At 37.9% G+C, this 26,336-nt stretch overlaps 1 protein-coding gene across 5 annotated transcripts in view; it reads left to right on the top strand.

Moving 5' to 3' along the window:
- Positions 1-26,336, top strand: part of SMPD3 (sphingomyelin phosphodiesterase 3) — a 102,281-nt gene that overhangs the window by 53,029 nt on the left and 22,916 nt on the right. For all 5 annotated transcript variants that reach the window (XM_035543610.2, XM_035543609.2, XM_035543608.2 and 2 more), the window contains exons 2-3: positions 12,422-14,045; positions 26,021-26,096. In XM_035543610.2, coding sequence (XP_035399503.1) covers positions 12,708-14,045; positions 26,021-26,096 — 1,414 coding nt within the window. In that variant the 5' untranslated portion in view covers positions 12,422-12,707. The remainder of the gene's footprint in view (positions 1-12,421; positions 14,046-26,020; positions 26,097-26,336) is intronic.

Genomic DNA, 26,336 nt, shown 5'->3' with positions numbered 1-26,336 from the left:
CTTTGTCTTTCAAGTTATGACAGTTGCTGTTTGGTCATTGAAGCTGTACCATTCCTAACAGTCAGATATCAATCAGTATGGGACAATTCAGGTCTGTAGTGGTGATGAGGTAGCTCAGAGCCAAGGAGGTGCAAAGTATCGTAAATGTAGCACCCCGGGACTTCCACCTTTTTCTTTGGCAGCATCCTGTTGCATGCAGGAGATAATATAAACTAAGGCTAGATTATGAATCTCATTTCAGTGCTGAAGAGCTTCACTTCCAAGTTAACAGCATTCAACATACAAAAGCCTGCTTTTCTAGGGAAGACAACTGAAATTTTTAAGAATGTATTTCTGGCCATAGGAATGTATATCTACAAAATGCATCTTAAAATACTGGATCCTGAAGTGAATCGCAGCTCAAAATTGAGTTTATTTAATGGCAGGACAAGACTTTCAAACTCCACATCAGTTTGGAAGATGTAGCAAAATTCTTTTCAGCTGTAGGCATCCATTTTTACAGAGATTGTGCTGTGCAAATGACAGAATGGTTAAGGTTGTAACAGACCTCTGGAGATCATCTAGTCCAGTGTCCCTGCTCAAGCAGGATCCCCTAGAGCACATTACGCAGGATTGTGTCCAGATAGATTTTGAATGCCTCTAGGGAAAGAGACTCCACAACCTCTCTGGCCAACCTGTTCCAGTGCTCTGTCACCCTCATGGTAGAGAAGTTTTTCCTCATGTTCAGACGCCACCCTCAGCCTGCTGGCAGTGTTCTTAATGATGTACCCCAGGATCCCATTGGCCTTCTCAGCCACAAGGGCACAATGCTGCCTCACGGTCAACTTGTGCATCAGGGCCCCCAGGTCCTTCCCCACACAACTGCTTTCCAGCCCCCTGCCTGTACTGGTGCTTGGGGTTATTCCTCCCCAGGTGCAGGACCTCAAACGATGTACTTTGCACTATTATAACCCTAATAATTTATATAGGAATTGCACGTCTGAGGGTGCTCTTCAAAAATAACACACTGCGCAGTTGGTCCAGGAAGTGGAACAAACTTGACAAATATATTGATGCAGGTCTTATAAAACCAAAACTCCATTTAACTTGCAGTGGTAGAGCTGGCTGTATAGAGGCTGCTAAAAACAATTTTTTTGGAAGCTAAAATGAGTTGCTTGCATTCTGAATATGCCTCAGAGACCTGGTGAGGACAAAAATATTTTGACCAAATTTTAACACACTCAGGTTGTTTGTTTGTTAACCAGCCCCACCCCCCCCCACCCCCCCCCCCCAGAACAGCAGCATTTATTTCAGCATTTATTTGTGGTGTCTTGCCCTCTTGCTAAGCAGTGAGAACAGTAACGCCCACCTGCCTGAGTGAAGGCAGGAGGGAGGATCTAGGATGCTTGCTTTGCATCTGAAATGGACTACTGAGCTCAAGTTGTTTATAGGACGATAGGCCCAGGCCTACTTAGCAGTCAAGACTTCTGATTCTCAAGTTTTACTACATGTACAAACTGGAAATATTGTGCATTTGTGCACACAGCCTCTGGCGATTTATTAAGTAACAGCTATTTCAATTAAACATTTTACTTTCAGGAACAATGAAAGTCCTTGTGATAGTTTGACTCAGTAGAAATTTTAGAAAGCCTATTAAATATTTAAACTTTTTTTTTCCTTCTGCTGATGGCTGAGAGAGGCATCTAGTGCACATCGTCTGCTGGTGATCATACAAGAACACTGCAGGGATTCCTCTTAAATATGTAAATAAAGCACCCTGTCCCTCCTGCTCGTTCTGGGTGGAGAAAAATTGTTGATTTCATCGTTGCAAGAGTAATGTAAAAAAATGGCAGTGGGAGGTGTAAAATGAAATATCTGTAGGTTGTTCTGGTCTTTACAACTGCATTTAATAACAGAAAAAACAAACAGTTACCCTATTTTTCAGGAAAATGTAAAAGTCCATAGAAAGTAATGTGAGCTTTGTATGCAGATATGTATAAACAAATAGAGTACCTGTTCAGTCTCACTAGTTCATTACTCTTTGCTTTTAAAATCTTATGGTTTGTTTGTTTGTTTGTTTTGTTTGTGTTTTTAGCTCTTTTATGCAAATCTCCAGTTAGAGGTAGAAGTGATAGGACATTTCATATGTAGTACAGATTCTTGTTTCTATTCTAAACGTGTAAACATGGACCTGTTTGAGTAACAACAATAGTTGTAAGTAACAATTCTGATGTTTTAGGGTGTGGTATGGATTAAGCATCATTTTGCCTATGCTCCAAAAATTAATTTCCCTTTATTCTTAAAATATTTTTGCTCCAAAATAAGATCCCCACACCCTTAAATGTTACTTCCAATTTGTTCTACCAAATCCTCACCAACCAGTGCACAAAAGCACATTGAAGCATGCGAGTAGGGATCTCAGAAACATGGACCCTGGAAGGTTGAAAGCATCCTGGCATGAGCTGGGATGTGTTCTGCCAGCAGAAAATACGGGAGAGTTTTAGACAATTCACTGGAGAGTGCCAGGCGCCCACTTCTTGTCAGTCAGCATTAGGAGACTTTAAAGGCTGCTTTGTGACTGAACACGGTTTCCTGTGCTGTACCAGTAAGGTGTCCAGGACGTGCTGAGCATGTTTCCCAGTTTGTCAGGATGTCTCAGAAGGCAAAGAGGAAGGATCAGCATCTTCTGTATAACCCAATGCTTAATAAAAAGTAAATAAGTTTTAGGATGAGTGGGAAACATATCAGAGTCCTTCTGTTTTGCGTTCTTGTGAGCCTAGAATATTTTTTTTTTTTTTTTTTCAAAAAATACTATTGTGATGACAACATTTAAAAATTGCTACGGAGTGTCTCTACAAATGTGTAGAAGCAGAGTTATCTAGGTGGACACTAAGTGGATTCTTGGCATGTGTCCTACCTAGGTACAACTTCCTGCTCTTCCTGAAGCACCCAGTGTGACGTATAGTGGCATATTACTCTGCTGTAGGCAGGGAACAGTTGAACCAGCTCTGTGCTACTATTCCGTGATGTGTTCTGTAGCTGTAACAGGGAGTGAAGCTTCCTCCAATAAACCCGTGAAAAATGCTCTCTCTGCTTAGGAATGGCTTTAACACAAATCACCAAATAGATCTTGTGGATTTAAATATTTTATTCATAAGTGCTTGAGAGATGAATAGCTTTGGAATATCTGAGCAAAATTTATCCGTGCTTTATGTAAAGGCAACAAGAAATGAATGTGTCCTCTTAGACAAAGTACAAGCTTTTTGGATGGGATATTTAAAAACAATCATGAATTGCTAACAATCTTTATTTCTTACTCTGTAACATGAAATGAAAGTATGAGAGGATTGGCGCACCTCATTCTAACAGTATATTACAGTGAAGTAGATTTACAGATAAGTAAAGATATTTTTCCTGGAATTTGGACCATATTCAAAAAGTCAGGTGTAGAGTCTTTTTTTTTTTTTTTTAATTTGTTTGGAAACAGAATTTTAATAGATTTATATTTAACATTTATATTTAGTTGCTTGAGAAAGGTTGGTGCTTTTTGTTATGTATCTCAAAACTATTTAAGCTTAGAAAACCCTTGAGTTGGAATTCTTGTGCAGTATTCTTGCATTTTGTCAGAAAGGCTGATACAGTAACAGGTTTTTGGAGGACAACTCAGTATTTGTTGAGTTTTGACTGATGCTGATTCTTTTATGACTATCTACCATACAATTAGATCTCTGTGAATCCTGAGGAAATACGACTTTGTCAGTAAAGCAGGAAAGCATTAGTTAAGGAGTCTAATCTCAGGCTTTCTGTGAAAATTTGCTTAAGATACAAATACTCTGTTTTTTCAATTTTCCATATGTAGAACATGAACAAATAGACTTTAATTTTTCTTCACAGGGATGTCTGTGTTTTAATTTAGTTGTATTGTATTTTAATTTCCTTTATAAACTATTCTGAGAATTCTAGGTGAGCTTTTTTTAGAACAGATACGTATTAGCATGGATTTGTGTTGGACTTACTGTAGGCTAAAGTAACTTTTCTTTGCCAGCTGGTAAGAACAACTTCGACAGTATAAAAATATCCACTCGGGGGAAAATTGATTACTTTATAAGTTCTATCTGATGAGCCATACTGGACTAACCAGAAGCCTGAAGGCTTAAAGTGCTGCTTGAGAAAGAACAGCTTTTCATTTTAGAGGCAGCACGTAACCCCTGACAATTTATGCACACTAGACACTGCTGTAGTTAGGCCTCTGTAGGTTTTAGATGGTGAAAGATGAGTAGGAAAAATTTTATCTTCAATTTTTTTTGGGGCAGCCAAAGCTAATATTGTTTCATCTCACTAAGATTTGTTAAACAAACCATCTACAAAGATCAGATTTATTTAGCCATTATTGAATTATGCCAGCTCCTATAAAATACAAGGCTAAAGCACACCAAAAGGTGATTTTGTAAATAGAGCCCATTCCATTTCTATTTTATAAACAGAGCTTAGTGTCACAGATTCATGCATTTGTATGCTGCAGTTGTCTCACTACCAAAGTACACCAAATAAGGGCTCAAAATAGAGAGTGTTTAGCTTTCCAGGTACTGAGTGAGATCACCAAGTGGTCAGATGAATTTATTTGTCTAATTCTTGCCTGATATCAAGGCTTTCCGGAAAACTTCAAGCCGTAGGAAGTGTTCACTGTTATTTTTCAACCATTAGTGGATATGCTGTTGATTCTACTTCTTACTGGCTCCTAAGGCCATAAATACGAATTGGTAATTTGGAAACAGGTGATTGTCTCCTATATGAAAAGAGGTGGTTTTGCTGGTTATGATTTTGTGTGTGTGTGAAGTCCTGAGTTACTCAAATGACACACTTAAATTTGCATTTCAAAGTAATGTCCTTGCTGGTTGCAGCTGGCACTAATTACTGCCTTAGGCAACTGGGTCCGTTGGTGGCATTGGCCCTTCTAAAATGCTGCATAAAAGGTGTGTCTGCTTCCATTTCCACTGAAACCAAAATAACCGTCAAAAGTTTCTGCAGACCAGATTTTAAGAAGAATCTTTACGCCTTCAGTGAAGCAGAACCGAGTGCCCTGTGACAAAGTTCCCACATAGCACCTCACAAGTCAGCCTGTGCTCAGTCTGGTATTGGTGCACTCACCTTCAAGTAACAGAATGCACAAAGATTTGGAGGTGTAACATAGAATTTGGAATTGGATTGCTGAGGTTTTCTGGCTTTGGGTCAGGCCTGCTGGGATTTGTTAGTAAAGTCGGTGTATAGCTTTGTGTAGATACCCTGATTGTCTGTTCATTGTTGGGATTGCAGTTTATCCACATAAAGAAAACAAAAACAAAAACAAACATTTCTTATATGCATATAAGATACGATGTGTCCTGTCTGCATTTATGACTCCAAAAGTAAGTTTTAAGCAAGTAACATCTGATGGGGTAGGTGGGAATCCAGGTTGCTCTCAGGAATATAAATGCTGGTTGTCTTCTACAATATCCAATTCAGCTCCAATTTTCTACCCATTTTGAATTAAAAAAGGGACAAAAATGTAATGTTTCTTAATCAGCTATATTTGTTTAGATATGTAATGTGTTCCCATACACTGATGTAGTTGACTTCCTATTTTAAGTATAAAACCTAATCCCATTTAATTTAGGTAGCAGAAGGTGTGTGGGTATGCTTTTTGGCCTGGCAATGTGATCTGGGACTACCACACTGAGATGACTTGCTTTTGGAGATGAGAATGTGTTGCCATGCCACACTACAGAGCAAGTTTTGCAGTCTGATCACAAGCAGATTTTCCGCTCGGCGGTAGAGAAACTCCCATTTGGGCTGAGGAAGTACACAGGACACCATGCCAGTATGAACCTTGGTTTCTCTGCTGAGGTCTCTAAGCAGGTGGCCAGCCACAGTCAGTCTTCTGTCAAATGAGCAGGATTATTTCCTCCCACTGGTTGTATGCAGGTAACAGTTGACAAGAGCTATGACAAGAGCTACCTCTGTTGCTGCCGGTTCAGCCCATCAGGTAGGCTGCTACACAAGAGCTGATTTGCTCTGAGAAGTCAGTTGGCTTCCCAAGCCTTTTTCAGGTCCCTTAAACTACTAAGGCTGTGATTAACAGCTCCTTAGATGCTTAAATGTACAGCTTCTACGTCTTTCACTGAATTTCAGTAAATGTTCCAAAAGCTCCATTTGAAAACACAGCCCCAGTATTTGGTACTTTTTTGTTTGTTTGTTTTTGAATAGAGCTTGCATCGTACCCTGCTCCTTACTAAGTATGCCAGAGGCTTTAGCAGGTTCTGTGAACTGTTGGGGATTGTTGGTTTCTTTTTCTTGCAAACACATACTTAACTGCGGACACTGCTGGCATTCAATAAGACATGTAAATTCACACTTTTTAATACTTTATTTTTTACAGGTTATTTCAATTAAGCTAGACACTGTTTGTAGTGGCTTTTTGCCTGATGGCAGCTTTTAGACACAAAAGAGGCACGGTGCAGAGTAGCCAGGAAATGTTTGATTAACTTCTTTAGAAAGAAGGAAGAAAGTTTAGGCAAAAACTAGTAAATCAACGTTGCAATGGCAAGCCTGCTAAAATACCTTCTTCCCTTCTCCTTCTGACAAATCCTTGGGTTGAATGGATACTGCTTTATTCATCAGCATTGGCAATGGACCGAGTTCAGATTCTCATGTCAAAGCAAATGCACATTTTCACTAAGTTTTTACTAACTGTTTCATAAGCTGTAACATTATATTGATTTAAGTGGAAGTTATGGTGAGCCGGTAAGTGCTGCTAAAATTCCCTTTAATGTACATCTTGAACTGTATCAGAGAGTGAGGACTTTAGTTAAAATCAGTTAAAATCCTGTTAAATCAACAGGATTTTAGTTAAAACATCAGGCTGTGAAGTGACCACAAGGGAAAAAGAAAGCATCTCCATTAGAGCCGTTAGCACCTTGAGATAGCTGCATCTCTAATTACAGTTATGCAATCAAGCACGGACAACAATTCACGTGTATTTTGCTTTTTTTTTTTTTTTTTTTTCCCAGAAAGGAAGTTAGTCGTTAAACTAGACCCCATGTAAAAGCATGCATAATAATTAGAAAGAGAATGTAAATGAAGAGAGAGAGAATTTATGAAGTCTGGGGAGAGCAAAAGCAGACAAGACCATGGAAGAAAGCAGAGATGAGTCTGTGGTGGGTCTAATAAGGAACGACAAGAGCCTGAGTGGGGATCATTCAGTTCTCTATTTTGGTCTGTTTCCTCCAAGCTGTGTGGAAGTTTTGATTTTGACTTCCCTATGACCTGTGTTTGCTGTGATGCTGAAGAGACGTGGAAAAGCAAACAGGCACAGGTCTTTATCTTGCCTATTCTCACTGTCAAACACTGAATTTTGCAATTTTGCGTGGTGTAGCGGTAGCATTGTTGTAAGCTGTATTTCTCTACTTCAAACAACAACCAATTGACAATAATGAAGTAAAACTAAAAAAAAAAAAAAGTTAACACGTTCTAAACAATCTGTTTTTCTAGAATCCAATAGAATCCAATTTTAGAAATGTATTGGTACAGCTTTCACTGAAGATCAAGCAATTGTCAGGATTCCAGAACAACAAGTTTTAATGAATTTATGTAAACATTTCATGAACAAAAACAGAACCCACAGAGCAACTTTCTAAATCAGTTACACAGTTCAGCCATTTAATTTTTTTAAACCTATGTTCTTGCAGTGATTCACATGTGTTTTAAAACTAGTTGAGATATTAATAGCAAATTTGAAGAAATTTGAATTGTCTGAATTTGAAAGTGTTAATTTTCTAAGAAAAAGGAAGTTAAATACTTTCTGCCCATTTCTAGACTGTCCGCATAACCTCATTATTGCAGCCTTTGTTTTTCTTCTCGTTCTCTATCATTTGATGACTTGTATTGTCCTTTATCTAGTTTGTAAGCTACGTTGGAGCTAGGAACATCTCTTGATCTATGATGTCTCTAGTGCACTTCTGGGCATAATTATAATCATAAAAATCTTTGAAACCTTTCCACCTGTTGTCTTTATCACTAAAGTTGAAATGTTCTATATTGGCATCATAAAAAAAAATTAAATGAAGTCTTTTTTTAGCCTTCAAACACTTGGAAAATAATAAAAACAATGAAGCAAGACTACTGTTTACCTCTTTGTAGCATATAAAAATATCTGTTTCATTGCAGTATCTTAAATTCTCCCTTAATCTCTCAAGCCCCAATGAATAAAGCATTGGATTACCAAGTAATACCCATCATCACAAGGAATTATTCATTTTAGCTCTGGGCTCCATCTAAACCATTGCATTAGGAGAGGTGTTACTGACGTCATGTTTTCCAAGTTGCAGCTGACTCGTGTGGTGCCTTCCCACCAGCCTTTACGATCTTGCAGAAATGAAAAATGTGTCTCTTATGCCTCTTTCTTGTCTCTTTTTGGGTTGCTTTGGGGCACTAGCACACATATGGTTTTGTAGCTAAGAGATGAGTAGGAAACTAAGTTCCTGTTTGTGTGTGCCAGTAAGTCTGTAACACAGCTCTGGCAAATTGTGCAATTTCCTTCATCTATAAAATTAATAAATTAGAATACTATTTTACTTCCAAGCAGAGTGTTTTTTAATTAGGGTCCTGATGTGCCGATGTCTTCTGTCTGCAATACGTAAATATGAAAGGACACCCAGATCACGATTCCCTCCTTCCTTTTCTCCAACTACCATGTTTTAAAATTTGCTGTGGTGCCAGAGTTTTTATAGTTCTGTACCATTAGTTGTGAGAATACTACTAGAATTCAGAGAAGAAAATCGATGGAATGCATCTGTGTACTCAGCTCCCTATTGCCTCTCCACTTCAACTGGGCCAGCAGTGAATGTAGCTGGCACCTGGTCAAAAACCATACAGCCACTCTTCCACAATTTTCAAAGGTACCGTCCTTGTTTAAGGCACAGGAAGGGTAGCAGTCACCATGCTGTCTTGAGCCATCATTCAGTCCTTACTGTTTACAAGTAATTACATTCTTGCTAAATGTTTTTGAAACAGACTTCACTCTTAACCAGTTTGCTTTATGGTACTTGCTGCATGATTCTATCCAGTGAAAGGATTTCTGATTACATTCATTTTTCTTCCTTTTTAACTAACACATATGATAGTATGTTTTATCTGCAGGAAACATGAGTCCCTTAGATTTACTATGTTCCCATAATGTGGATAATTTTGTGAATAATTGCTTTTATGAATCCATTTTAGTTGAACATTTTATGGGTTGCTGGACAGCTGTTTATCTTGTAACTTACTGATACTGCAGTCCGTAACAGAACCTGCATGAGTTATCTGGGCTTGATTTCTACTTCACCACACCGCTGCGCAGGTGTTGACTGCTCTGTTTACAAAACTGTCACTTGGCATCATGTCTCCCTAGGAGCTTTAACACCCTGTCATCATACGCTTAAGAAAGTCTTATCTGTAGAAGACGTAATTAGACAAATTGTTATGAATCTGTTGTACTTCTGTATTTCCTTCTGGCATGTGATTTTAGAATAGTAAAGGTCAAATTGCAGTGGGGTTGCAGAGTATAATGTCACTTTCTACCATAAAGTTCATTAGCCTGAAAGTTGAAATATCAGGTACCAGGTTTGCAGTCCATCCTTACTTCACATACCCTAAACCACAGTGTTTCCTTTATCCTTGGGACTGCTGTAAAGAAGAATCTTTCTAGTCTGTGGAGTGATTATGTAAATCAATGTGGATTTTATAAAGCATTTTAAGCATCAAGAAGAAGAGAATAACTTCTTCACAGTTTTTCTTGTCTAACAATAATAACGTAATTGGACAGGGTTAAAGTTATCTTTTAACATATGATTTGTAGATGCCAGAGTGTCTTTTGAGAGAGTCATACTGAAGAGTCCTAAAAATCCTTCAGGAAAACAAATCTGCTAGGCTTCCCCCCATTATCAACATCCCAAAATGCCTTTGGCAAGTAGTAAATGCCAAGTGTTTGTTATTTGGCACTTGACTAGTCGCTCATTTATTTAAACTCAAACATAATGTATAAGATTGTGAAAGTTTTGCTAAGCTAACAATTAAAAAGAAAAAATATCTTCCTTAATTCAACTTTTGCAATTTCCATGGAAATTGCACCATCGGGGAAAAAAAAAAAAAAAAAAAAGGACCACGTATTGCAGTAAACATAGCTGACTGCCCTAGTGCTAGCAGTTGCAATTGGCTGTGAGCTGTTATTTTGCGTCTTTGTAGTATGTGGGTACCAGTTACTTGGTTTCACTTTCAAAGGCTTTCATAATCTTGTTCCCACCCAACCTAGTTTTTCTCATTGTATTTTAGGATTGCTGTCTCCAGTTAGTTTTTGTTATGAGCTATCTCATCTGTTTCTTTAATAAAATTCTCTTTTTATCCAAGGTGCCTACTAAAAACGTATATCTGCAGATCTGATGTGCTATGACTACACTCAGCCCTGCTGATCAGGAATTTAGGTTGAAGAAAGAATTTTCTTATCGTTAATAAACAAAAAATGTGTGTGGTAAAAAGAGAGCTAGCTAAGCTATGTATTTTAATGCCTTATTTATCACTTCTGACCAGTATAGTATACTCTGAGTAGGCAGTGTGGTATTGCATGTGTGCCACAATTAAAAACGTGCTGCCAGGAGGAATGTAAATCAGTTGCAAGGGCTTGGTTTGGAGAAGCAAAAATCTAAATGGTGATAGAAAATTGAAGAATTGCATTTTATTTTGATATTGAGGTACTGTTGCTTTGTAAAACTTTCTTCTGTGTTCCATATCATTGTTTTACTTGCTGTTAAATAGAAATGTCCACCTGTCTGTGTGTGCCCTGCAGAATATTCAAAATATGCATCAACCTACTATTTCCCTAAGTTTGGCTTTCCAGGAGTCCCAAATTTTAATTGAATTTATGCCAATAAATATTCTTCTGTAATTTTTATCTAAGATGTCAAAATTAAAGAAGAGTTTTGAAGCATGGTCCAATATACATCCTCTCTCTAACTTGTTGAATTTTTTTATTCAGTACTGCTCAATATTATTTACATTCTAGGTTTAAACTTGAAATATTATAAATGGGAATTCTGCCTTCATCAGTTATATAGCTTTGCTGATGAAGAGATTCATTCATTGTAAAACTCCTTTTCTAACCTTCTCACTTTCTTTTATACTTCTTTAGAGTGCCTGATAAGTGACCTGATTGCTTTGCTTTACTTATTTCCATTCTTTCCATTTCTTGTTCTTCTTATTGGGTAGTATCACAATTTCAGTTTGAAGAGAGTGATATCACATTCATTGGTGATACCACTGTCAAGGCTGATAAAGTTTGATTTACAGGAGTGTTTATTAAAAAATCATTTACATTGCCTACTATCAAAATCTGTGATAAAACCTCAACTTACTATAAGTTGTTAAGATTAAATGACTTAAAAAAGATACGTAAGCTGTACATACCATGTCTCTACCATTTTGTGTCTTTTTTAATGATGGCATTTGATAAATTCCTCAGATGTGAATTTCACAACTGGTAAGACAACCTTTCAAAGACACGCTCTGTCTTCAGAGGAAATTTCTTATTTTATATATTCAATTAGTGTTGTTTTATTCAAAGCTGAAAATTGAAATTTATAAATAATAATATTAACTAGGATGACTTCATATTTTGCTTAAGCATGCACCATATAGAATCATAGAATACGTAAGAAGTTTTTTATAGGAAATCTTCTTAAGATTTTTTTCTGGGCTGTTGCAATGAAATTGATCTACAACTTGAATTAAAATATGAGTATTAAATACCTAAATATTAAAGCAAAGCAGTTTGATTTACTGTTTTTAATAAAGTGAAAATTAAAAATTTGAAGCCATTTTTAACCATAAGAAGGGTGTTGTTATTAATGTAAGTCAACTCATTTTGAAGTGCAGCAAAGCAAACCATTTTTTAAGTAAGCATGGGTTTTGTTCTTGAATACAAGGTGCCTTTGCCATTATACCTTCGTTGCATCGCTTTTTTTTCTTCTGTTAAAGGCCTTGGCAATTCAAGTAAGTTTAACTTCAGTGATAAAATGCTAGATGCCTAGAGATAGCTGCTTCACGCCATTTGTGAAGATTTGAAAGCAGCTAATATAAATAAATGAATATTAAACTGTCCAACATATATTTCTGAATGTAAGGCTTAAACTTTGTAGTAGAAACGTCTTCCATGACAACATTTGTCATGTGCATTAAGTGGTTGATGTTCTGATTTAATTTGCCAAAATACCAGTCTCTTGTAGTTGATCTAGATGCATGATCTGTAAAAGACTGTCAAAAATATTAAATTAAACAAAACAGGGAAATATTATGAAGGCAAAATCAGCATGAGCAAACCTGCTTTAAACTTTTAGTAACTGTTATATGTGTTTTGTGTCTTTTGTTTTTACAGATTTTCTCTTTGCCTCTGGAGTGTTTCGTTATGGCAGCCTCCAGTGAACAATGACATCCTTTGACAAATACAAATGCCAAAAAGCCAAACAAATACAGTGGCCTTCTTTTCTTTTTACTCCAACACAGTGAAATGGTGCTCTTACAGTTTTCTTATTGACTCTTACTGGAAGAAACAAACTCCTGACTGGACCTTGTTTCCCCAACCCTCTACCAGTGTTATTATGGATGCTTGACACAGTGACATCATGTAGTAGGCCCTGAAGTGTTGACATAATTAGGTTGCAATGGTTTTATACACTTCCCCATTTCCCAACAGCTTTCTGTCAGTTCTGCATTCCTTTTCCTGGGGCCTAATTTTCCCATGTTATTGGTTTGCAGATAGGCTTGTGGCCTCTTTTGTTCCAACCACCTATGAAAAACGTCAAAGAGCAGATGATCCGTGCTATTTTCATGCACTTTGCATCATTATTACCACTCCCATCTACTTGGCGCTGTTGGTAGCCTCTCTTCCTTTTGCTCTGATAGGTTTCTTGTTGTGGTCCCCGCTCCAGTCAGCCAGGAGGCCATACATCTACTCCAGACTAGAAGACAAGAGCCATGCCAATGGAGCCCCACTGCTCACTGAATGGAAGGCTGCAGGGAATGGGAAAAGCTTCTGCTTTGGCAGTGCCAATGTTTGCCTGCTGCCAGATTCTTTGGCAAGATTTAATAATGTTTTCAATACACAGGCTAGGGCTAAGGAGATTGGCCGGAGGATCCGAAATGGGGCAAGCAGACCACAGATCAAAATATATATAGATTCTCCTACCAACACGTCCATCAGTGCAGCAAGTTTTAGCAGCTTGGTTTCCCCCCAGGGTGGAGATAGCACTAATCGTACTGTTAATGTTGGCATCAAAAGGACAACATCAATGGAGTATAAAGGAGACAACTCTGGATCGAACAACAGTGAGGATAGCAGAGAAGATAAGGGTGGAAATGGAGAGCCAAATGAAGGAGAGGAAAACACCTGCATCGTCCGCATAAACGGAGAGGATAACGGCCACATGTCAGACATAGAAACAGATACCATCAATGGGCAGGCTAACGCTAGTGGCCCTGCAGAGCACTCGCTGGAAGGTGACGCAGAGATCTCAAAAACACCTAACCACAAACAGAAGGAAGGAGATTCTGGGAGCTTAGACAGCTACTCAGCCTCAAGAGAGTCACTAGTTAAGGTTCGTGTTGGAGACGGCACAGTGGACCAAAGCACTGTTAACAACAAGCTCCTCTACAAGGCTTCGGTCATGAAGAAGACTTCAGCACGGAAAAAGAAACATACGGATGAGACCTTTGATCATGAGATCTCTGCTTTCTTCCCTGCCAACTTGGACTTTCTGTGTTTGCAGGAAGTGTTTGACAAAAGAGCTGCAGAGAAATTGAAAGAGCAGCTTCATCACTATTTTGAATACATTGTCTATGATGTTGGGGTCTACAGTTGCCATGCCTGCTGTAGCTTTAAGTTTGTGAACAGTGGTCTCCTTTTTGCCAGCCGCTATCCTGTTATGGATGCTGCCTATCACTGTTACCCCAATGGAAAAGGAACGGACTCCTTGGCTTCCAAGGGAGCCTTGTTTCTCAAGGTAAGAGCCTTTCTTTTTGAAGCCATAAATATTGACAAGTTATAAAATTAAGCTATTCTCTCTCAGTCATTTCTGTTAAGAATTCAGAGAAGCAATTTTCTAGTCTAGATTACCTGATCTAACTTATATATATATATATAGGTTTTGTGGCCTAGACAATGTGTTGAAGTGTTTGATGTGCATGAAATAATACGGAATTTTTGGAGGTAAGACAAGTATAATTTTAAGTGCTGAAATGTGAAGTAGTTTACATGGAATTTTAGTTTCTTTTTACAGAAATCTCATTAATAAAAGGCATACATTCTAAACTTCTTAACACAAGTATAGTACTATGGGCATTACAGTTGGACACCAGCTTATTCATGCTACATGTTTATAAAGGAATCGAAAGACAATCACGCCTAAATGCCAGTAAAATAAAACTGAAAGGATTGCAATGAACTGTGTGGCTATTCCTCTCTCTTATTTGCAAAATAATCGCTATGGAGAGATATGAAGAAGAGCAAACAAAAATGCATGGGACACTGGGGAGCACAGTTTTTTCCCTTTATTAACACAGTTTACTTAAATTAACTAATGGTAGTGGGAACAGGAAGCCTGGGGTTACACTTCTGTAAATCACAAATGGCAGAAATACAAGTCTGCATGCAATGATTTGCTTTTCCAAGACTAATAGCTGTTCATGCTGAATTCTCAGGAGAATCTGGCAGTGCTCTTCATAAACTGGAATGTGGGCCCTTTTAATTTGGAATTAACTACAAACAAAAACTTTGTGCAGAGGTCCAGATCTGTGGACCCAAACATACATGGATCTGAAAATCTCCTAGGATACTGGATTTCAGGTTTTGGGATTCTGTCACAGCTTTTAGTTACTGAAATGCATTACAAATGGATTTTTTTTCCTAATGCTAGCAAAATATATCAACTGAAATTTTAGGTATTTTCTAGTGCATATGCTCACTAGTCCTCAGCAAAAGCTATTACTAGCCATTAAAAATATGAACCCTTAATAAGGATCAGTGGTGTTTTGTACCCGTTGTTTGTAAACAAAGAAAAAATTGATACTGCATTGCATAAAAAAGCAAATATTAGATCTTGCGGTCTGATAATACTCCAGTATTTCACATATATTTGGCAAAAACAAAAATTCCATATTTGAATACAGGTTTTTCAAAAAATTACATCTGTCTATACTATATTCTTATCTGTTTATAAACAGCTGGAGTTTATTCTTTCATCATAAAGTGCTGTTTGCAAAAAAAAATGAACATACATGTTGTTCAACATAAAAATTACCAGGGTCACAAAGACTGCCCTTCAGCATATGCATGTATTAGGGACTAAGAGATTAAAAACAATCTGCTTTCAACTGCCTATTGCTGAGTCATTGATTTGTTACCCTGCTAGGCACACAGCAATGTCTCCATTTCTCTTGCAGAAAATTAAGCCTCCTTTCAAAATTCCCCTGGGATGATGAACTTAATTATGGATTCAAGTTGTTAAATAATGTTACAGTTGAACAGGGAATAGGGACCAGTTAATATGAAGATTCAAAGATGACTACATTCTTTTAAATATTACAGAACTCTGGCCCAGCTAAAAGACCCCTTTACCTCATGTCTGTGTCATTCTGACATACTGCACGTTATACCTAAAGTATTTTTAATTCCAAGTCTACCTTGATAATGAAATGACTTTGTCTCGCTTGTGCATTAGGTGGTCAATGCTCGTTTCTTTCTTAGACCAAAAAAGTGTGGGAATGATCTATTTAATTTGAGCATTGAAACAAAATAGGTTTGAAGGTTGATTTTCCTGATGTAGTGCTTAATTAGTAACTGCATGTGTGTGGAGTCCTGTGACAAAAGCTATAGTAAGTAAAAAGCCTGGTGTGGTTTTGAAGTCATCGAGAATCAATTCGTTCACTTCAGAATTCTTCAGGTCTTATGCTGGGGTAGCAGCAAGCTAACAAAGCGTACAGTAACTGGTTAGAAGGGGTCATTCTAGCCAATTTTAATGGCATAGTACTACTTACATCTTACTTAGTACTTATATCTCTGGTTTTACGTCATTTCTTTTACTGGGTGAGGGCAGCTCTTGCTTTACTTTCTGTGCATACGACATAATCCAATCCTACGTTAGAGTTTATCTCCGCATGATTTCAAAGACGGCAATAATACAGCCTTGCAGAAGTGTCCTCCCAACGGCCTCACATCCAGTGCTGCCGTGGACTTAGAAAGTGTCTCTGTCCCATGCAAATTCTTTTTTAAGTTTATGACTCCTGTGAAAAGCACAGTGCTCCTACTTCTGGAGTTGGAAACATGTCGCTTGAGTTTTGAGGTATGCTTTAGAAGCTTGTTCCCCTTGCATAGATTTCATCTCTGAGTAAAGGACCAATTGCTTTCCATGCCGTTTAAAAAAAAAAAGTGTGAAAAGCAAGCGAGGGGAGAAGACTTGCAAATTCTGACAATACAGATAAAATCACTGTGGTTTCACTCACTGGGAGGATGAAGCCTTTATTGAAATCTTTCAGATCCATGGGAAAGACCCAATACCCAAATGCAGAGGAACGTTCAGAGAAGGAAATCGGTTCTCATTTAAAGAGCACTATTTATCTCCTTGCTACAAACTTAACTGTTGAGATAAACTGAAGGTCTCAGAACTAAACCTTTAATGCAAGTTGAATTATTTGGAATGAAAAGGCAAAACTGTTCTGGGGGAGTTGTGTCACATGACAGATCCCTGCTGCCAGGGTGAAGCATTTCATGCATTTTTTCATTTTTGTTTAAAGTGAATAAGAAATTTTCTATTGCCTCTTTCCTCCACTGCCTTCACCATCTAGATTGTAAAGTTCAGGTGGAGATTTGGAAGGATTTGAAGGATTTGCTTAATTATACAAAATTATTTTACCTGAGAGACTTAGACAGCTCAAGTGTTATTATTAGTAGCTATAACAATAATCAGCTCTTACGTACACCTTTTTACTTGTATGTCTCAAAGTGCATAATAAAGGTCAACATCTGCTTAATAGAAGGAGAAACTAGAGCACAAGAAGGTAATGGGATTTGATTGTGGTTTTAACACCTGGGGTGTCACAGCCAAAGAAAGAAGATGTAAGTAAATTATAGGGACTTTTAACACAGCCTCATGCTACCTAAGCTATCCGGAGACCTGCACAAAGGAATTTGGCTAGTCTTGGTCTGTTCTCTTCCTGAAGTTGTCTGCCACAAAAGGTGCTGCTGCTGGCATTTTCCCGACAAAGATCACAGGCTGTTGTTCTCATCTGGATAGGCTGGTGCTTTCCAGCTCAGGATGAACGCATGAGGATGACAGAGTTGTGAGAAGCTATTGTGTAAAGTCCGTTTTCTGCATTAGTGGAGAACTAATTTACATTCAGCACTTCGATCTCTTCAAACTCTAGGAATGTTTTTGTGTCCAGTATAAGAGGCCCTCATTGGGACATAAGAGAGAGACAGTCACAGAAAAAAATAGTGCATAGGGAGGGGGGAAATGTCACCTGCATCTAAGTGACAATTTCTTGTCTGAAGTGTTAAACCACTGTTCTTAGCTACTGGTAAGGACTCAGAGGAGAAGTTAGCAAATACATAAATCAGCCGATCCATTTTCATACTTTGACAGTCAGAGCCCTTGGGAGACTCTGCCGTGACTCCGTGTTCTGGTGTTGCATTTCACATTAATTTAAAATGCCTAAGAAAAGAACCCTTGAGTCTGCTTTGTAGGTTTTATATCTCTGTTGTCTCTTATTGCTGCTCTGCTCCAGGTAGAGGAGGGAAGTGTGACTGACACAGGTGCTATCCTGTGCTGGTGATTCTAGCTAATAAGCTAGCTTGCATGTACCTGTATATAACATGATGCAGACTGCAGTTTTCTCAGGTGTTCTGCAGCTGTTGGTTTGACACGTACATAATTTTAATTCATAGTATTTTTAATGAATTTAAAGGGAGTTAAAAAATGCATGTCCCTTGCAGAAACTGGATTATGATACTGCAGGCAAATCAATTTTAAAAGTTACCAGTGAGGGCACCAGTTTGTAAATTACTAAAAGGTTTCAAAAATCATTCATCTTTAGATAGGGGTATTAGTATATATCAATATGCTTAGTTGTACTTTTTTTTTTTTTTTTTTTTTTTGCTGTTCAAGTTTTGGACTCTAGTGTAGTAAAATCAGAAACTCACCCTTAACTTGACCTGATGAGTTACTGAATTGGAGAGTTTCTCCAGCTCTGCTGGCAAATTATGCCCTTCTAGCCTTAAAATATAATGGCTATAACTGTAATGTGAACCTAAGCCAACAAGATATGTAAATGCATAGTTGGGGTAGGGAGGTCAATGAAAGGGGTACTCTCAAACTGGTTATTTACTGAGCAGAGGTTTTGGAGTGGTTTTCTTCCCACTGAGACTGGGAGAAGTGGAATTACATTGAATCTATGTTATTCTTCCTAGTGTTCTTGGTAGGAGGCTTCTACTCTTTGGCATCTTCTAAGAGAGATACTTTTAGCAAAAGTAAGAATTCTTGTTTAAAACACAGTATTTGAACATAAAGCAAAAGCAAAACCACAGTCTGATGTGGGTAGTTTGAACGGATAATAGTACTCGAACACAAAGACTGTAGGAATTAAAAAGGAAAAATTGTAAGTCTTGTGGGTTTTGCTAAATTTCTGAAAGAACTTGTGTTTAATTAATATTAATTCCTAAGCTTATTAACAGATTTACTTTTCAAATTCTCTGAAAATTAATGCTGTTCTCAGGAAGTACAGTAATTGTGCAGAGAACATGTTATTATTCATTGTTTTAAAGGAAACGTAGCAACCTTTGCTTTATGTGCAAACCTAACCTTGTTCTCAGAAGAGCTAGAGTGGTTGTAACAGATGGTAGAAGGAGCACTAGCTCCAATTGCAAAACTGCTTCCAAGCAGTTTCTACTTATTTGCTACTCTCTGAGTGTCTGCTTTTTATGATAAAATGAGGGTTCCCTGAATTACCATCTCTCATTCTTTTTTGTATTACAGATGGAGTTAAATTTTGCTTGGGTAATTTAAGCTGTCTTTATGGCTGAGAATGAAGGGGTAACTTACGCTATGCAGTTGGACAACATATTGGGAACCTTTTTTACCTAAGGATTACAGAGAAAAGCAGGATGGCTCCTTTCTGAGGCCAGTAAGAGATTTCAGACTCTTTTCCTTGATCAGTTGTCCCATACCTAAGTTATCCCAAGATGTTAAAAGAAATGTCTAGTGCTGCTCATGATTTTGTTTAGATAACTCTAAAGCTGTCCTGTTTAACTCAGGAGGGTAACCTAAACATTTTCCACATGTTCAGTTTCTCCTTTAAAATGTTAATGTAAGAATTGGACAGAGTCCAGTAAACTGGCTGAGGCTTTTTTTTTTTTTAAAAGGACAACCCTACCCATGAAACTTTACCGTGTTTACTTCACCTTGATATAACTGAAGTTATTAATCCCAACCTTTTTCTCCTTCATTAGTGGGACACATTACAACTGTTGTGGAGGATGAAATACAGGATTGAGATCAAATTGTGGGCTTTATCCTTTTCAGAAAACAGAGAGCCCTTCATTCATAGCACCAATTTACAGCCAAACGCTTTCCCTCACATATAAACTTAATGAAGCTTTGCCAAATAACTAATTCTCTGAGCTCATGAAGCAGCAGTCGTTGTCACACGGTAGGTGCAAAGAAATAGAATTCTGAAAAAATCAAATGCTACTAGGGCTAGAAAGAATTGCAAAGCACCAAAAGGGATTTTGTGCTGATCTCTAACATTTAATACTTTTAAATTTTATTCAATATGCTTAGATAAATATATTTATAATAATAAATTAGTAATTTAACTAATGCCTCTTCTTTAGCAGCTGCTACATATCCCTGAAGGCAAAAGGCAGAGTTGTGGAAGTACTAGTATAAGATGCCTGTTTTTACAATGGGTCTAACCAAAAAACTACTACAAAGAAAACAAAGTACAGGAATAAAATAAATTGTTCTTGGAAGTTACTTCTACTCTAAATCATCTGTGTGAGACAGGAATGTTTGAACTGTATGAGTCACAGCAAGTTTTCTTTGGCATCATCTCTTAACAGCAACAGTAATTAGCACTTGGGCACACAGTTTGATTTGTTCTTCCATTAGTTTCTTGGTGCTGACTCTCCCGCTAGCCTTGGAAAATAGCTGAAATGGAGGGGGGAAAAAGTCCATGAGGAATTGATAAAATTTCATACTACAGAAAAGTTGAAAGAGAGAATCTGTATCATACGTTTGTTTCTTTTCTCTTCCTTCACTCTTATTTTCTGTTCGTTGTACTAAGGTAGATAGGATGTCTACAAGATACTCTCCTAGTCGTTGAAATAGGGAGGAGGTACAAACTGTGTGCTGTTACCAGGATCTGAGAGCATCAAACCAGGTGTGAACCATGAGCGTGTGGAGATACCGCTACTGGGGTGTCATGCAGCTCTTTGTCTTGTGGTCACGTATTTTTAAGGGCATTTCCCTTGAACTTCATCGGCTACATATAAGCTGGATGAGTATTTCTGTGGGAGCAAGATGCTACCACTTCTACTGTCACCCTGTCTATGTACCCTGCTCCTATTTTCTCTCTGGAATGTTTTATTTCAAAGACAAACAGTAACTCCAGCCCTTTGCTGAGACGATGTTCTTTGCAAGTGCAATCCTCATGCTTTTAAGGAGAGGGCTTTTTTGTTGTTGTTTTTCTTCCCCACAGAGCATGCAGGTGTGCTTTTCAGCTTGGCTAGTTTTCCTTCATAGTGTGATCATTAGCTTGGTTCTTGTCATGAATATAAATTTGTTTGCCATAGAGCTATGTTGTACTTTGGAGACATACCTTCTTCAAAGAGTGCCGCGGGCGTCACTACAACTCATATTTATTCCAGTGACAAAATTGACACCTTAATGATAATTAATCTGATGAAATGAATGGTTTGACTCATTTACAGTCCAAGATGTAATTAAGCCATAATGGTGAAGTTACAACTATTCTGTGTAATATCCCATCTCCCTGAAGGATTCTTAATGTTACATTGAGATTATTTACCTTCCCCAGCTTTGGGTTTATTGCCTGCATGTAGACTGTGGGGTGACGAATTCTGTGGAGCTCTTTCTTCAGGAGTATGACAAAATTTTATCTCTTTTCTGGTTTGCACACCTGGATTTCCTTCCCACGAAAGAGAAGGCAATGGCATATCCTTTGAATTTGTGTGTATTTAAACACTTCGTACTAGAGGGCACAAATTCCAGTTGAGAAATTGTCTACCTTGCTTAGGATTTTCTTAGAACGGCTACCTCCAGGCAATAGGCAGCTTCTACAAAATACCACTGAAGGTTAAATTTTCCTCTTAACAACCTTTTTGTTTCTGTCTACACATTATTGCTCAGTTAGTTTGATTCTTTAACTGAGTGTCATTTGTTATGAATGGCACAGCCCAAATTTTTAAACATAAAAGAATGTTTCTTTCCAAGTAGTTGATTTTTCTAACACAACAAGGACAGATTTGAAGCTGTTTGTTGAGGTGGTATTGAAATACCCCTGGTATTTAGGCAGCATTTCTGTTTTTTTGTATATGTATCTATTGATGCTTTTCTTGAGATCCAGATAAAATATAACTGTTTTGCACTACTGGGACAAATGTGTGTAAATATAAACTGTTAAAGACAAGATATTTGTCATGTTTACAGCTTTGTATACTTACTGTACTGGAGTATGATAAACATGAGATGTGCACGATATTCCAGTTAGCTCTGAAAATTCCCATGATAGCAAGTAATGTGATTGAATTTAAAGTTATTTCTTTCACTCTAGCTGTAGAATTTCAACTGTTGCTACTTGTGAATTTTTTTACTTGTCAACAGGAATCTTTCCACTGTAGCCTTGTTGGCTTGATTTCTTTCATGAGCATTGTTTATTATCTGATACGCATCTAACTGTAGTACTTTGTCTGTACTGGACAAGCTTTTGATACACAATTTTGCACTGTATAGCCTAGTGTCAGCATGGTATCTCCAATATATTCTACTAATGTTCTGTGACATAAGGTGAGAAGGAATCTTTTAGAAGAAAGTACCTGATGTCAGTCTCCTGTGCCTGAAAATAAAAATTTGGAGCTGTCAGTTTTGCACTTACTAAATTCACAGGTAGGCGAGGAATGTAAATATGTAGTGGTAGCAACTGCCATTTTGATTTCCAAGCAAAAATCACCTGAGCAGACTTTCCTCTTTATAAAAAAGCCTTTCTTATCTGCAACGAGCTTCCCTTCTCCCCCAACAGCTAACAAAATGTAGATGTTCAGTGTTGTAGCAGGGATCAGAATGCTCTCCTAGCTTTTACTTTTCCAGATGTTTGACTAGGTTGATTACTTAACCTTTGCAAATGTACTAAGAGTTGGAATACATTTTGCATATTTCAGCATAATAATGAAAAAAAGTAACTTTGTTTCTATCAACTTAGAATTATATAATAGGGACACTTTATGAAACAACAAGTATGTTCTCTCAATTGTAATTTTACCTCTAGACAACATCATACGACTTTTTCCTCATGCCATGATTATCCTGTTTTGCAAGATTGGGAACTTATATTTAGATATTGCTTTTCTACATCTACAGAAATTTTTAGTAAAGTTGTCCATGATACATTTAAGACTTTAGAATGCAATATCTGAAGGACTTCCCTATAAAAGTAATTCAATGAATGTTACTGATTCACAGAGCTACTAGACCATCTGAAATGAACGTAAGTCAGGCTTATGATGAAGCCTGGCTTATTTACCTACATACGGTTTCTGTATAAATGTGAATTTAAATGTTTCTTCTGTTTTAAGCAGCAAGAAGTACATTTTACTTGTGAAGTGCTCACTTGGTTTGGTGGAAGTGGAACCATTCTGCCAAGATCCACGTTGCAGGCTGAAATGAAATGAACACTCTGAGTTCTCTTCCTGCAGGAGTGCCACGAAGCTGGTCAGGCTCAGTCACCACAATATAATATAGTCTTGAAAATGGAACAGTCTAAAAGTAGCTACAGTATTTGACCACACAAAGGAACATTTCTGTGCAGAATTACAGGGCTTGTAATATTTGGGAGGTCAAGTAGTTTTCCTCTCTGCACATCCCATAGTTCTTTTCCATCCGTGAAATACCAAATTAGACTGAATAATCAGATTTTTTTTTTAATATACTAGTGCTATTCTGTAGCTGGAAAATACACCAAGAGGCTGCAAGGATATTTATTTTCTCTCCTAGTAGTTGTCACAGTTGATACTTATTTTCTCTCCTAGTAGTTGTCACATATATGACAGAAGTCAAAAAAGTTGGAGGAAATGTGACACCTGGGAGATGATCTGCTTTGGATGTACTACCATGCTGGCACTTTCCAAAGAAATTCCAATTATGTTAATGTCTTCAGCTTTTGCTTTGGGCTGCTGCTTCTTTATTTTTCCCTATCAAGTGCAGAGCTATGGGGGCATTATCCCCCTGTAGTGGCAACCTGGGGTGGCATTTGTTGTGCTGCACATAGCAGCAGTCAGTGTTTCCTCTAGGCCATTTCTTGTCATTCTTTGAGAGCTAGGGATCCCAAGTCCATTACAGTACGGATATGTGCATGCAGGGACAGTATGATAAATATTTATTTCTGATTAATGGGTGTGAGTGTGATCCTATGTATAAACTGGTTTATGAGTATGAGGTCTTGTCAGGCACTCCATTAAGGCTGCACAGGAAATTCTAAAGCCAATTTGAGCTGACTTTTTTTTTTCTCAGCTGACTCTAACTTATATGTTTAGCTTTTAGATTTAATCTTTTGTGCTTTTTTAGAAAATGATTCCATCTGTTTTAGGCAATAAGAGGATTATAAGAAGCACATTCTTCCTGTAAGAAAGAAAACTTTATGTGCAGTATTTTCAGCATGATTATGGTAGGTAACATTGGAAGATGGATCATATGCATGCTTTTTCACTGCAGCAGGAGTCACAGAAAATTTGTAAATATATAAAATATATATATTGTAAACTTTACAATATATAGTTTTTGGTGTTGAAGTCAAAATCTGATTCTGAATTACTAAGTTCAGAAAATATTATTCATCCACCCGCCTGCCCTAGATAGTACAGGATTTAAACTAATGGTTTCCCAGTTTTCTCTTGGAACTGCATATGTTATGTAAGAAATTGGAGAGAACACCCCTTTTAGTTTACCTGTGACCCTGGGATACATTCTGACCACGGCAGCCTGAGGAAGGAAGAAAGAGGTCTGCATACCCAAGATCCTGCAGTAGTCGGCAGCCATCCAGCAGGTCGCCATATCCTTTGAGACCCTGCTACAGTCTCATGTGTTTAGGAGAATCCTCTGGTGTAGGGGTAAAATAACAGTGATGTGCATATTTTCCTCATCTTCCTCTGCCTTCAGGCTCCCTGAAGGAGGTAACTGTTTGGGAACAGCAGTAAGAACCCCATCAATATTCACTTGAAATCTGTCTAAAAGAGGACTGAAGAGACTGAGAACAGAATAATGCAAGATGGTTATTGTATGCTCTTCTAGCTGAAACAAAACCTGAAAGTTAACAAGGCATTGTGGAGTGCAAGTGACATAAATTCATTTACTGCAAATATGAGATGGTCAATTATTGGAACAGGGGCTTGGAAAGGTGGTAAAATCTTCATCCGTGGAGCTAACGCAAAACTTAACAAAGCTCTATGCATCCTCATCTAGTTGGGCCTGTTTGAGCAGGGAGTACGCTAAAGGACCCCCAGATGTCCTTTCCATTCTATGATGGTATGACTGATGCAAGTCATGTGTCTTATGACAGAAACCTGAATTAATTCTTCCCTAAATGAGCTTGGGCAGAATGATCTTGCAGTAGTATGCAAATAGTATCACACTGCCTGAAAATTTCCAGATACTTTGGCAAGAGGGGTGCTGTATGATGATGGGATACGGTGTGCAGTAATGGCCTCATTCTGTACTAAGAGAGAATCCTTCCACAAGAGCAAACTAAAAACAGGCTCTGCTTCCCTGATTTTTTACTTTTTATTTTAAATTTTGTCACCATTGCTAAGCAACTGCAGAAGGCCTGCACTGCCAGAATCTTCAATAAAATTGAAAACCCGAACCAGAACTTGATTTTCATTTGCTTGTGTGTCCACCAGCAAATACATTTTTTTTTTTTTTAAATACTGTAGTATATGATACACAGGAGCACTTACATTACACTCCAGTTTCCCTGGAAGCCCTGCCTCTTCTGTGCATAAAAGCAGGGGTGCATGTCATTATTTTAATCTGGTTGACAAACATGGGGGCTGCCACTGTGAAATTATGCAATGGAAGAATGTAAATCCTTTGCCGAGACACAGCAAAAATCCCCCAAACCTTTGCAGAAGAATGTAAAAAATAACCAATCAAAATCCAAAATGTGCTAGGGACTGGAGGAAATGTGGTCAAAACTAATATTTATTTCATGTTTCATCCTTTTTCCCAGGGTCTCTTGCCATTTTTCCTTCTCCATTCTAACCTTACATAGAGATGTAGAATTCAGACTGCTGATAATATTAGTGTCAGATGGCACGAGTGGTGGGATTTAATTTGTATATGAACAAGAGCTGGGATACAAAATGGTGGCAAAATGACTGAGAATCAGTGAGACTGTGAAGAGCTGGAGAAAGTCAGAATCATCAGAATCTTTGATGTAGTGGTGAGCAGGAAGGAGCGAGTGTGCTAGCAGCAAAGTGGGACCCTGTGAAGGCAGAGTGTGATGATCAGGTGTCTCCAATGGGGGTGTGGGTGTGTGTATTCAAAATGGAGCTAGATAGAAAGAATGGTTTAAAAAAAAAAAAAAGGCTAATGGTGCCCACCAAGACTGCACAGCTGGGGTTGGAAGCGGGGCTGTGTGAACTCCTCTACTAATGACCATTAATGAAATAAAGTATTTCTTCCTTCCTTTCCAGGTGCAAGTGGGAAGTACACCTCAGGACCAAAGAATTGTGGGATACATTTCCTGCACTCACTTGCAAGCTATTGCAGGTACTGTCCATATTTGCTTCTCTTAATTTCTCACTGTTTCTAAGTCTTTGTTGGAATTCTTGTGCAAAAGTTGGCCAGCATTGCTCCTCCAGTGTTTCTCACAAAGTGCAGTGTGCATTGCAAATAGCAGTGAAATAGTGAAGGGTAGACAAACACATCACAAAATCTTTCCATTTTCAGTCTCAGAATAATTAAGCATTATAAGATACGCAGTATTAAAAATCCCTTGAGAACTCTTCT

The sequence above is a fragment of the Cygnus atratus genome, chromosome 12 (genome assembly GCF_013377495.2).
Source record: "Cygnus atratus isolate AKBS03 ecotype Queensland, Australia chromosome 12, CAtr_DNAZoo_HiC_assembly, whole genome shotgun sequence".
NCBI classification, from domain to species: Eukaryota; Metazoa; Chordata; class Aves; order Anseriformes; family Anatidae; genus Cygnus; species Cygnus atratus.
This window is presented reverse-complemented; position numbering and strand designations above follow the sequence as displayed.